Below are 13,688 nucleotides of genomic sequence, written 5' to 3' on the forward strand. Positions count from 1 at the left end.
AATTCTGGCACAAATTCAGCGTTTTGGTTTTGAATGGTAATTCTTGTGTATTTTTCAATGAAGAGATAAAGTGCATTGAAATGTAATGTAATAGTGCTTTTGGATTTCATTGTGGCACATATTCTGCATGTTTGTATGGAAAAGCAATGCATTTTGTGGATTGCATTTCCATTTTTGCCTAGTAGCGATTACATTTCGAATAGGCACGGATCCTCTCCGTATATACAGGCCATCTTATGTTCATCCAAACTCCAGGCTGCTAAAGCAAACTGAAGGGCTTCTGCAAGGACATCAGCAGTATGGTTTCATGCCAGCTAAGTGCACCACAGATGCTATGTTTGCTTTGAGACTGTTAATGGAGAAGGGAAGGACAAAAGGAGTTACATTGTGTGTTTGTTGACTTAGAGAAAGCTTATGATTAGTGGTGGACCGTTATCATTGTTAATGGCGTTCGTTAATTTGATACTCTTATCGGGCGATATAAAAAATATCGCCATTAATCTATTCTTAAAGTTGGGTTGGGAGCTGGGTCAAAATAGGTAAGCAATAACCTATTTATAATAACCTATGATGACTTTCACCTTGATAGTTTAGCTCGGTGTATTCCTAACCAAATTGCACAGTAGGGGGTGAGAACGAGTTTTCAAACCACAACAAATAGCACGTGTGCTTACATGGATGCAGCCAAGAAGTCGCCAGGTTTGCTTCATAGAAAATTCATTTTTAGGAAGCTTCCTAATGGAAACATTGACAAGACTAAAGTTGTTTGCACCTTATGCAACGCGGAAATAGTTTATTGTAGGAGTTCTACCATTCTGAAGTACCATTTACAGTTTTTGACGACTGCTAACATGCGTTTCCCAATACTTGTGATACATTGTCAAAACTCTAAACACAGCAAAACATTGACCTCACACAAATAGCCAAATAGTTAATATCGTGTTCAAAAGTGCATTTTCTTAACTAAATAACAATTCTGCATTTTTGGCAACATACTGTCTACACAATGAGTGATATTTACTGTTAGGTACTATATGGAATGTAGATTAGACAAAAAGGAGTCAGTAACAGTTTTGCAGTAAAGGGTATATTTTACTGTATATGGGACATTACTGTAAATTGTGGCCTAACCCAAAAAAGAATTACTGTAATTGTAAACATAATTAGCCATGGTCCCATATGTGTAAAAATACACATATACCAAAAAAGCCACACAAGTAGGGAAAAAACAGAATACAAAACTGAACAGTCTTGTTATTGTAATGTAAATGGTCTTCAGCAGTTGGCCATATGTTTTCTTCCTCATCACATCTGATGTTGGCCCTTGCCATGCACCTGGGATAGAACAGTTTGGTATGCCTTATTCACCCCTGGCAGTCTTCAGCTGAAATGTCTCTGCAGCTGGGATCCATTACATCCAGGAGGGACATTTGGTCATGGGGCTGATGATCATACACTTTCCACCTCCAGACTGAAAAAAGTACCTCAGTGGGGTTGAGGAAAGGCGAGTAGGGCGTGAGGAAAAGGGACATCACTTTTTGATGGTCTATAAACCAGTTTGTGATGAGATGAGAATGACAAAATACTACATTGTCCCATCACAAATGTCTTGTGTTTCCTCCCACCGGTTCCATTTCTGCTTCTGGAACCAGTTCTTGGTAGAGTTCATTCAAAAACAAAAGAAGGAGGTCGCTGTTATAGGGACCAATCTGGCATTTGTGAAGGACCAAACCAACACTTGAGACTGCAGGAAAAATTGTTATATTTGCTCCTCTCTGACCCAGTACATTGCTGTACTTCATTTTATTTCATTGATCTATATGTGCAAAAATATGTATTACAGTAATAGCTTTTCAGCTGCCTTTGTTTTTGCAGAACTTTGCATTTTATACAGTATTTAAGGTTTTGAACCTTAGGTTTTCATTTTTGACATGCTGTGTGCAAGCAATTGTAAATGAGGCAAAAATGATCCAGAATTTTGTTATTGGATCACCTTGTGTGTATAGAAAATTTAAGCATTATAAAAGCATGTAAAATGACTGCATGTTGTGCCATAACAACATAAATTGAACTAATAGTATAGCCACTGAAGGCTGATGTTGTGCTCAATGTGTTTAGAGTTTTGAAAATGCGACTACAGATTGGACAAATGCATTTTAGCAGTCGTCAAAAACTGTAAACGCAAAGCACCCGTTTGCTAATGCTGACGCTGGGTCAAGCACTGATGCAGCCCAGGGGAAGAGTCGCCGCCGCCAAAAACAGGTTAAATCAGGGGTCACCAACGTGGTGCCCGCAGGCACCATGTCGCCTGCAAGGACGTCATAAGTTGCACGCGGGCCTGTTCTAAAAATAGCTCACTATAGTGCCATGCACCAATGAGCTGCATCATTTTTTTTTTTTTGCTACTATTAGAGATTGTCCGCGGTTGCTAGCGGTCTTCCCGCTTAGCAATTGACACTCGCCACCCCCCCCCCCCCCACTCAACAACTTTTGTTCGATTGATGTGTATCAATCTGGTAACCCTCCGCAATAATTGGTATCCAAGAAGTAGCTCCCAGTTTCAAAAAGGTTGGTGACCCCTGGGTTAAAATGTACTAAATGTTGGCTTACATTTCAAATCTCATGTTTAACTGAATAAACATGTTATCAACCCCTTTTAATGTACAGTATGTAGGCTTACAAATTCATGTTTAACTGAATAAGAGTACATTTTATTGAGCATGTTTTTTTTTTTCAAGTATCAAAGTAGAACAGCTTCCTCAAGCAGTCATTGATGCATTTTGGAAACAGGAGAAACCCTATCTCAAAGACTGACTTTTAGTCATTACTTGGGTAGCACGCATGAGCCATTTTAATCCAGATTAATCTAGATTAATTTCAAGATTTCAGTGAGATTAATCTAGATTTTAAAAAATAATCTATGCCCACCCCTATTACCGTATTTTCCGGGCTATAAGGCGCATCGTATTATAAGACGCAGTCTGAATTATGGGGTCTATTTCTGTATTTGACCCACGTATAAGGCGCACCGTACTATAAGGCACAGTCTCAATTACGGACTATTTTTGTACGGTACTTACCGGTATTCTGTACGGCACCGTATTATAAGGCATGGAGTCACAGATCAGCAGAGACGGTGATGTGTGGAAAAAACCAAAAACGAAACGAAAACTCAACTTCTTTACTTGACACAGTTCATTTTCCCCGTTTCCTCCATTTCCGAACCATAGATTAATTTATGCAGAATTGTATCGCAGCTGCTCTATTCCCATTTACAGCCGCATAACCGATAGCCTGTAGCTTTAAGTGTGCCTCGTAAGTGTGTCTCTTCACTGGTGCCATTTTCGAGGGTTCTGGAAAAACAAATGTTGTTTTGCAGCATACCTGTAGGTAAGCGTAAGTACTGGTACAGTACGTATTACGTAGTGTTCTCTGATTGGTTTACGTGCGGTACGTTCTGTATGTATTACATTCTTGCGTCAGATTTTGGAACCCAGTACACGTATAAGGCGCACAGGATTATAAGGCGCACGTCCGATTTCTGGGAAAATGTTAGGCTTTTAGGTGCGCCTTATAGTCCGGAAAATACGGTAATTATATAGTATATTTGAGGGAGTCCATGTCAGGGTTTATTGTGGCATTACTCTGTGCAAACTAGAAGCTGGCATTAGCCTTCATACAGTTCTAAAGGCGCTATATAAATGGAACTTATTATAATTATTATTATGATGTTCAGGACCCAGGTGGTGCAGGAAATTCACTCCAGTAAACAGGCCTAGTATGCTAATTCAATAGTAAAAACTAGGGTCTTCATCAGGTGTAAAGTCAGTGCCACAGGCCTATAACTATTAAAGATAATGTTCTTTATCATATCCTCAGGTAATTTGTTTTTTTTTTTTGTAAATTTGTTCTTGTACACATAGCTAAAATACAGAAACTGGATGAAATGTTTATTTCTTATCTGTGTGTGATGTATCCAAAGCTGTTAAAAAATCTTACTTTGTCACAGCAAAAGTTAAGCGAGGGTGGGGGCGCACGAGAAGATGTGAAAGGTATTGGGCCAATGGTTTATTCCACAAATCAGAGGCGGGTACATTCACTTTGTTGTTATAACTTCAACATTTTGAAGGAATTTAGTTATTAAAATTGCTTCACAATAGAAGGCATGCAATTCATTTGTGTGCCAGAGAAATGTGCAGTTCTGCCATTCTTTTGCATGAGCTGAGGTATAAAATTACGCACTATGTAAATATGTATGTGTTGTAGCTAAAAAAAAAAATAAAAATAGACATATGTTTTAAAAATAACCCTTCAAAAAGCCAACTCTATCACATGTGGGGACCATGTGGACTTGTTGGCTGGGCTAGCTCTGGCATAAAAAAGCATAAAAGTAACAACATCCATTCTGAATTTGTTTACTTCGCACAATCAAAACTATTTTAAGTATATGGTATTTTTACACATATGCATACTGAAGTTGGACATTAGGACAATCCAGGTTGATTAAGCATCTTGCTAATATTGTGTTAAGTAAATAAAACTTAATTAATTATTTCAGTTCTGTGTCTTTAGTCTGGTGATTTGTTCTGAAGAGGCAGTTGGCAGTTATGATGCAAGGGAGTGAGGCAGGATGCCAGGGTGGTAGCAGGATTTAAATGTTTCATTTACGTAAGGTGCTAGCAGATGCATTAAACAGGGATCACCTATGGGGATGGCGTGAGACAGTGACTGACAAGGAAACAGACACGCACACTTAAATACTTATACATAAACAAGACGCAAGTACAATGTGGGGGAGACCCCTTGAATCCCAGGACTCAGTCCGCAGGTTGCACAGCGGTTGTGGGTGCAGCTGGGGAGCGTTCAGTCCCTTTTGCGGTGGTTGAAGTGTGCACACCACTCGCCAGTGCATCTGGAGAGTGTACACTGACCTTGGGAACCACCGGGAAGCACTCTAGCTGCAGAACGCGGTGCCTTGGTGGGCACTGCGGAGCACGTCTGGACCTTGTGGCATGGCGTGGAAGACTTCCCTCTATCCACATCACCCTCCTCCGATTACTCCACCTCTTCAGGAAAAAAGGGAGCCTCAAGGGCTCAGGGGAATAATCTCCAAGGAACCGAGGCTTCTTATTCTACATTTACTCCAGAGGAGAGTCCTATAGGGTGGTGAACCTTCCTATCATCAAGCAACCTCGCTGGGTTATCAGCTCCGTAATCTGGAATGAGATCCACAGAGGAGGAGAGTGACAGGTTATACCAGTCCTGATATGCTCCGCTCTGTTGGCCAGAGTCTGCCTCCTGGAAGGTGAACCCTCCCGGCATAATAGCCTGGGCCACCTGGGGAGGTCTGGAATGCTGTGGAAGAGAACCACTTGCAGGCTTACTGATCCTTCCAGATACCACACCAAAGAGGTCCTACCAGGGACCAGCCAGCTGGTCCTCCTCAGCAAAGCAGATCACCTTGCCAGGAGCTTTTGCTCTTGCATTGTGTGAGGCAACAAGGGAAGAGAGACATTTCAATCCCCTCTTGCTATGCTTCCTCTTTTGGCATTTTGTTCGATCAGTAGTTCTGTGATGCAAGGAGGTGAGGCAAGGCGAGGGCAGGCTTTAAACATTTTATTCACATAAAGATTAGCACTAGTAGACACGTTAAAGAGATGTAGGGGTTTCACCTACTAATCCTCAAGTAGATAAAATGTATTCTACAATTTAAAAAATACTAAGTAGCTTACATTATTCCATAATTATTAAATCAGTCTCATTAATTAAAATCAGTCTCATGTTCAAATGGAACCAGAATCACAATATTTACTTCTCAACTAAATAAAGTAATTAATGGTTTGGAATCTGATAAAAAATAAATAAAATAAAACTGATAGCAGAACCGAGATTATAAATCCCGCCTCCTCAATCACACATGCACGAGAATTCAGTCATATAGCATCAACTAAAATGGCACTCACTTTAAACAGTGAGCAGTGTGGTTGTATGCTAACATGAGCTCCTTTATTCTAGCTTGATAGAGGTACCGTAGTTCAGGGAATATGTTTCTGTGGTCGCATTGATCAGTCAGTTGTTGACATTCCATCATTACTTGTGCTTGTTAATTAAGAAGTACAACTTTCAGCTGTTTGCTGTTAATCATACTAAAGTTTGCATGCTCTGAATAGAGGAAACCAGAGAGCCTCTATTTAAAAAGGTCTAACCTTGGTTATGGGCAAACCAGAAAGAGAGATGGTGGAGCTGATCAGAGTATTTAAACACCTGAATTCCACATACTTTAGACACATCCTCTTTCTTCCTTCAAAGCAAGCTTGTTCTGTGTATTGCTGGTTTGGCATGGTACCTACACAGAGAACACCTTTGGGGCAACATCAGACAAAAACTGACAAGGACATGGACCAACAAACGCGTTTAAATAAATAAACATTAACAAGACAGAAGTGCAGCACATAACGTTAACAAGACAAACGACAGGTTATGCGAATCACAAAGACAATTTCATAGAGACAAACACAAATGTAAATGCACGTAGACGCAGACAAATAAACAGACACACCCGAGAGAGGAGTCAGGGGCTGTACCCTGACGCCAGTAATACAGTTGAATGATAACAAAGTCAGTGTTTTGGAGTGGACATCACAAAGCCCTGATCTCAATCCTATTGAAAATATAGGCAAAGCTGAAAAGGCATGTGCGATCGTGGAGGCCCACAAACATGGCTCAGTTACACCAGTTCTGTCAGGAGCAATGGGCCAATTCTGGCAGATAGAAATAATTTTGGTAATGTGAGACAATGAGGGAAAAAAATGCACAGGTGTCTTTTTATATAGTGTATGTAAACTTCTGGTTTCAACTGTAGCCAATGCTGTAAATATGGAGGAATTAGTCAGATTAATCAGTGAGTTCCTTGTATGTGTGAACAGACTTTGCTAATAAAACCTGATTTTGATGGTTTCCCTCTGTCCATCTCATCTGTTCATTCATTTAAATGCCAATCAATTTTGATCTATCGGACTGCTATTATTAAGACACCATCATGTTCCAGTCCACATGTTAATTGTAACATGTCCTACCCTACTGAGGATGTTGGCATGGAGAAACAACTGCTAGCTTTTCTCAGACTAGTAATGGCTGTGAGTCTCAGACAGGCCTCAACATGCTCTTCTGTTAGTTACTCTGCACTTAGGTATTTTCATGAGAAAACAACACCTACTCAGTGTGCTGTGTGTCTGCCTCCTCTAGCTGTGAGAGGATTAGCCTGTACTGTACATTTCACATCCAAATCACATGATCTTTGTTGCTCTGTCTGCAACATTTCTGTCCATAACATCTGTCCTTTGTCCTCATGTCCCTTATTAATGTCCAACATCCATGTCCATTAGATCTTTCCTAAAATCTTTCCACAGAAAGCTTGCTGATGAATTATGCAGTGATATTGAGTGACACATGAAAGGCCAGCCATCACCGGTGCACAGTCAGTAGTGATTGAAATAATGCAGCTTGGTTTGTTCAGACACATTTTCAAAGGTCTGTTCCCTTTCAGAGTTTAAAATGATAGCAGATCCTGATCCTTAACTTGAATTTTTGGATACCTGACTGAATTCCACAGGCTTTTTTTTCCAGGAAATAATGGTTTCAGGTTCAGGTTCTGGTGACACTGAAAAGCTCCATAAGATCTTCTTTTGTGCTCATGTCTTTGAACACCATTCAATAAAAATACAGTTATGTAATAACAATACATAACTGTCTAACTTTAGGTGATTTACATGGCTTCACATCAGCTTTCTACTGTATTTCTTCATACCCTTAATACCTTAGTACCTGTAGTTTTATACTTGTGTTTGAAATCTCCCGCATACCAACATCCTCAGTTAATGCTTCACTGTGCTCAGAGTTATTTTTTTATGTGTAATGATGATGTGATAATTGAGGCCAATTTCCTTTTGCGTTAGGCCTTGAGAAAATCCACTTAAAATGTTGGTTGACATTTAGCTTTGTCACCAAAATGCTAACATTGCAGATTAGGCAGATAGAAGTCTGAATCAGTTGTGTTTGAGATGTACACTATATTGCCAAAAGTATTAGTTCACCTTCCTTGACTCAGATATGAGTTTAAGTAACATCCCATTCTTAATCCATAGGGTTAAATATAATGTTGGTCTACCCTTTGCAACTAGAACAGCTTCATTTCCTCTGGGAAGGCTTTCCACAAGGTTTAGGAGTGTGTTTATGGGGATTTTTGACCATTCTTCCAGAAGCACATTTGTGAGGTCACATACTTATGTTGGACGAGAAGGCCTGGCTCTCAGTCTCTGCTCTAATTCATCCCACGGTGTGGCTGAGTTGCTATAATTTCCAAACACTTCAATTTTCTTATAATATAGCTGACAGTTTACTGTGGAATATTTAGGAGAGTAAGTTTCACGACTGGATTTGTTGCACAGGTGGCATCCTATCACAGTCCCAAGCTGTAATTCACTAAGCTCTTGAGAGTGACCCATTCTTTCACAAATGTTTGTACAAACAGTCTGCATGTCTAGGTGATTAATTTTCCTGTGGCCATGGAAGTGATTGGAACACCTGATTCCGATCATTTTGATGAGTGAGAGAGTACTTTTGGCAATATAGTGTATCTGCAATCTCATGTTGTATATGTTTTTCTCTCTACAGCAAGTCACTCTCTACGTTACTTCTGCACTGCAGTCACTCCAGAAATACATTTCCCAGAGTTCACTGCTGTTAGTCTGGTAGATGGAGATCAGTTTATGTACTATGACAGCAACATCAGGAAGAGGATTCTGAATACTGATTGTATAAAGAAGATTGATTGTGATGATCCAGACTGGGACACAAGACAGATTCAGGAGAGAACTAAGGAGATCTTCAATGATAATGGAGCTACTGCAAAGACGAACATTAGTCAGACTGAAGGTGAGGATGAACACACTCAGGAACAGCAACACAGTGACACTTAACAACATTCACTATTACAGTCTAGTAGTGAGAATCTATGGACACCAAGTCAGGCAGTAACAGTCTGATGGATTCTGTATCTCTGCCAGTCTGTAGTGTTCAGATTACTTGGTAACTTCAAGTTACATGGTTACAGTCACATAGCAACAGCAGGCACGCATAATTGCTCAAACTCCTGTCCAGTGTCCAGTCTTTTGTATTTACTTCTTCCCACACTACACAGATACAAGTTCACAATACACTCTTCTTTGCCTGACATTGGTGTTCTTAAAAACGTGGGCTTAGTCATCTGTGTAGATAAGAAATCCATAATTTGGCCTTTGGGACATGTTAACGAATAAAAATATTATTTAAATATTAAGGAAAGGTATTTAAATGAATTTTAACAAAGACATATCTACCACATAGCTTATAGTATTGAACATGATATTAATAATATTGATATTGTACTGGTAATTGGCTTTTGTACCTTAAATTAATATACTACTATGAGCAAATGACATCTGTAATCATTTCTATAGTAATAATTAATTATTTTGCGTCTGGCAATGAAGTTGAGGACATACAGAGAAAGGAAAAAAAACATTACACCACAGAAAACTGCCCACACTGTCTGACATCGCAGAATGCTGCCACCTTGTGGCTCATTGAATGACGATTTACTTTTTGTAAAAGCACACAATATCAGCACTAATTATAAAGACAACCCATGATTGAATAATATCCGGAAAACACAAGTGTGGAAGTGTGGAACACAGGTGGAAGTAATGTTTACATATATATATATATATATATATATATATATATATATATATATATATATATATAATAACTATCATAGAAAAATATGTATTAAAATATATAGTTATAGAAATATATATGAAGTGTCAATACATTTCGTGCCTCTTTAAAAACGTGCAAAACTGTATCCACTTTCACAATAAAAACCCACGTTGGTGACACACAATACTTGTGTATCCGCAGGGGTTCACACAGTACAAGTGATGTACGGTTGTGAGCTGAATGATAATGGAACCAAGAGCGGATTTGAGCAGTATGGCTATGATGGAGAAGATTACATCAGTCTGGATCTGAACACCCACACCTGGACTGCAGCAAATGATAAAGCTGTTATTACCAAATACACGTGGGACTCTGATATTGATAATACTATGGCCAAGATTAACTATCTAGAGAACACCTGTATTGAGTGGTTACAGAAGTGTGTGTCTTATGGCAGAGACACTCTGGAGAGGAAAGGTAGAGTGTGTGATCTGTAATCTAGTACTGTGTTCTGGCGTTACATGACTGTATTGTATGTCTTGGTGTATTCAGGTCTTGATATGTTCTGAATTTCCTTCTGATTCTTTGAGTATTTCTCCAGTCTCTCCTGAGGTGAGCCTGTTCCAGAAGGACTCCTCTTCTCCAGTGGTGTGTCATGCTACAGGTTTCTTCCCCAGAGGAGTTGAAATCTCCTGGCAGAAGAATGGAGAGGATCTGCATGAGAATGTAAATCTCACAGAGACGTTACCCAACCAGGATGGAACCTTCCAGAAGAGAAGCATTCTGACAGTCTCACCTGAGGAGCTGGACAGGAATGATTACACCTGTGTAGTTCAGCACAGTGGACTGGAGAAGGAGGGAGTGCTGAGAGTGACTGAACGCAGAGTCCTGAACACAGGTAGGATAAATCTGGTTGTAGATGGGAAAAAGCTGAATTGTAACCTTATTATATTTAACATACCAATAATGGTGATACAGTGATGTAACACACTTGTTTCAGGTGGAGTGTCAGTTGGTGTCATCGTTGGTGTAGTTGTGTCTCTCCTCCTGGTCCTCATTGGCTGTGTTGTCTTCTTCATCTGGAGGAAGAAGAAGAAGAATGGTGAGAGAGGAAGAGATTAAGCCTTTGGGTTTTAGAAGAACTAACTTTCCACACCAAAATTTAATACTAATACGGTGTAAATGATTTTGTGATTCAGGGCATGTATTGAAGCTCTAAACATGCTAGACTGGTCTTCACCAGATGCATGCTTGCCTCATATTGTTATCAGTGTGTCACAGTATGTTGGTCTCCCAGCATGACACACACACACACACACACACACACACACACACACACACACACACACTGCACCTGTCCCACTCCCAAGCACCCACCTGCTCCTTGTTTGCCCTCCTTTGTTCTCCCTGCCATTTAAGCCCACAAGTTTACCTTACCATATCGTTGGTGCTGCGCCTTGCCAGTCATCCTACTCTCAAACACCTCCATTTCTGTGTTAACCCTTTGTTAAAGCTTCGAGGTGTTGCTGCTGCAGTAATTTCTTTAGAGTTTGCTTGAGTTGAGCTGCATGGAGAATAAAGATTCTCTTAATATTCCCTCACCTTTCACTCCCTCTGTGCCACCACCATCACACAGTGCTGTTTTGCCCTAAACAGATGTGCACATTCAAACTGCATATGCAAAAAACAACTAATGTTCACATAATTAATACAGATGATACTCAAGTGCTCCTAATCCATTATTCCTCAGATTATTTTATTTTCTGAACTACATCTACTACATTGATCTCTTCATCATTAATCTCTGAGTGTTAAATTTTTAATATTTTACAGCCTCTGCAGGGGAATCATGGATCACCGTCTCCATGTAGGATTCAAAGAGTACGTTTTTATCCTTTGATCATTATGAGTCAGTTGCATCCACAAGACTGAAAATTTTATTGAAACCCTTGGTTGGTAGGATTGAACTGAAACAGTTCAAATAGTAGATACACTTAAAATTGAGGGTTTTTTTTGGCACTGACATGAATAAATTGCTTATTCTTTAAATTCCCAGGAATAGCTAGTGTCAGCCTGGATAAATCAGGCTGTTACAATACAGTAATATATATAATATTATTATTATTATATTAATAATGTAATATACAGTTATAATATAGTATATTATAATATTATACAATATTGATAAGATTTAGATCTTAAAAGCATATTTTATATATTAGGGTAAATGTGTAGTCAGGTTAATAACGTTACCTGTGACAGCTGTGTGAATTCTTTAGCCCTTTGTACAGTCCTGACCACATCTGTCTTGCGGTTAAACAGTGTGCTGCTAGGCCATCTTGCTTGCTGTCATGTATTCTGGCCAATAGGGGGCGCTAGCATGAGTATAACTGTTTCAAGCTCATGTACAGGGGTTGGACAATGAAACTGAAACACCTGTCATTTTAGTGTGGGAGGTTTCATGGCTAAGTTGGACCAGCCTGGTGGCCAATCTTCATTAATTGCACATTGCACCAGTAAGAGTAGAGTGTGAAGGTTCAATTAGCAGGGTAAGAGCACAGTTTTGCTCAAAATATTGCAATGCACACAACATTATGGGTGACATACCAGAATTCAGGACAAATTGTTTGTGCACGTCTTGCTGGCGCATCTGTGACCAAGATAGCAAGTCTTTGTGATGTATCAAGAGCCACAGTATCCAGGGTAATGTTAGCATACCACCAAGAAGGACAAACAGGATTAACTGTGGACGCAAGAGGAAACTGTCTGAAAGGGATGTTCGGGTGCTAACCTGGATTGTATCCAAAAAAACATAAAACCATGGCTGCCCAAATCACGGCAGAATTAAATGTGCACCTCAACTCTCCTGTTTCCAACAAAACTGTCCATCGGGAGCTCCACAGGGTCAATATACACGACCGGGCTGCTATAGCCAAACGCTTGGTCACTTGTGCCAATGCCAAACGTCTGTTTCAACGGTGCAAGGAGTACAAGTCTTGGGCTGTGGACAATGTTAAACGTATTGTTCTCTGATGAGTCCACTTCACTGTTTTCCCCACATCCGGGAGAATTACGGTGTGGGAAAAAAGGCTCAAAGAAGCGTACCACCCACACTGTTGCATGCCTAGAGTGAACCATGGGGGTGGATCAGTGATGGACCGAACCATTCTGGAGGACCATGTGCATTCAATGGTTCAAACATTGTATCCTGAAGGCGCTGCCGTGTATCAGGATGACAATGCACCAATACACACAGCAAAACTGGTGAACGATGGGTTTGATGACCATGAAAGTGAAGTTGAACATCTCCCATGGCCTACATAGTCACCAGATCTAAATATTATTGAGCCACTTTGGGGTGTTTTGGAGGAGTGAGTCAGGAAACGTTTTCCTCCACCAGCATCACATAGTGACATGGCCACTATCCTGCAAGAAGAATGGCTTAAAATCCCTCTGACCACTGTGCAGATCTTGTATATGTCATTCCCAAGACGAATTGACGCTGTATTGGCCGCAAAAGGAGGCCCTACACCATACTTATAAATTATTGTCTAAAACCAGGTGTTTCCGTTTCGTTGTCCAATCCCTGTACATGGCTGGATCCTCTCTAAATTGATCAGTGTTAAGTACATTGGTCTGAGTCAGTACATGAAGTTTTGTCAGCTTTCACCACTAGGAGGCAAAGTAACAGCATACAACAGCAAGGACTAGGCAGATCTTCACTAAGCCTGTAATACATGACACCTAGCTGGATTCACCCGTTCACATAAAAACGGTTGTTGTCACAGCTCCAAAGCCAAATGTGTAAAAGACCTGACTAATAGTTACTAATGTAAAAGACCTGACTAATAGTTACTAATGTAAAAGACATGTCTAATAGTTACTAATGTAAAAGACATGTCTAATAGTTACTAATGCAGCTGAATTCC

At 40.0% G+C, this 13,688-nt stretch overlaps 1 protein-coding gene across 10 annotated transcripts in view; it reads left to right on the top strand.

Moving 5' to 3' along the window:
- The window catches only part of LOC143510015 (BOLA class I histocompatibility antigen, alpha chain BL3-7-like), a 62,249-nt gene that overhangs the window by 46,652 nt on the left and 1,909 nt on the right, over positions 1-13,688 (top strand). For 9 of the 10 annotated variants that reach the window (XM_076998971.1, XM_076998977.1, XM_076998972.1 and 6 more), the window contains 5 exons: positions 8,674-8,934; positions 9,961-10,236; positions 10,361-10,657; positions 10,760-10,861; positions 11,593-11,640. In XM_076998971.1, coding sequence (XP_076855086.1) covers positions 8,674-8,934; positions 9,961-10,236; positions 10,361-10,657; positions 10,760-10,861; positions 11,593-11,630 — 974 coding nt within the window. In that variant the 3' untranslated portion in view covers positions 11,631-11,640. Of the gene's footprint in view, positions 1-8,673; positions 8,935-9,960; positions 10,237-10,360; positions 10,658-10,737; positions 10,862-11,592; positions 11,641-13,688 lie in introns of those variants that run through there. The other variant, XM_076998978.1, reaches the window with a different exon arrangement.

This window comes from Brachyhypopomus gauderio, chromosome 3 (assembly GCF_052324685.1).
Source record: "Brachyhypopomus gauderio isolate BG-103 chromosome 3, BGAUD_0.2, whole genome shotgun sequence".
Taxonomy (NCBI): domain Eukaryota; kingdom Metazoa; phylum Chordata; class Actinopteri; order Gymnotiformes; family Hypopomidae; genus Brachyhypopomus; species Brachyhypopomus gauderio.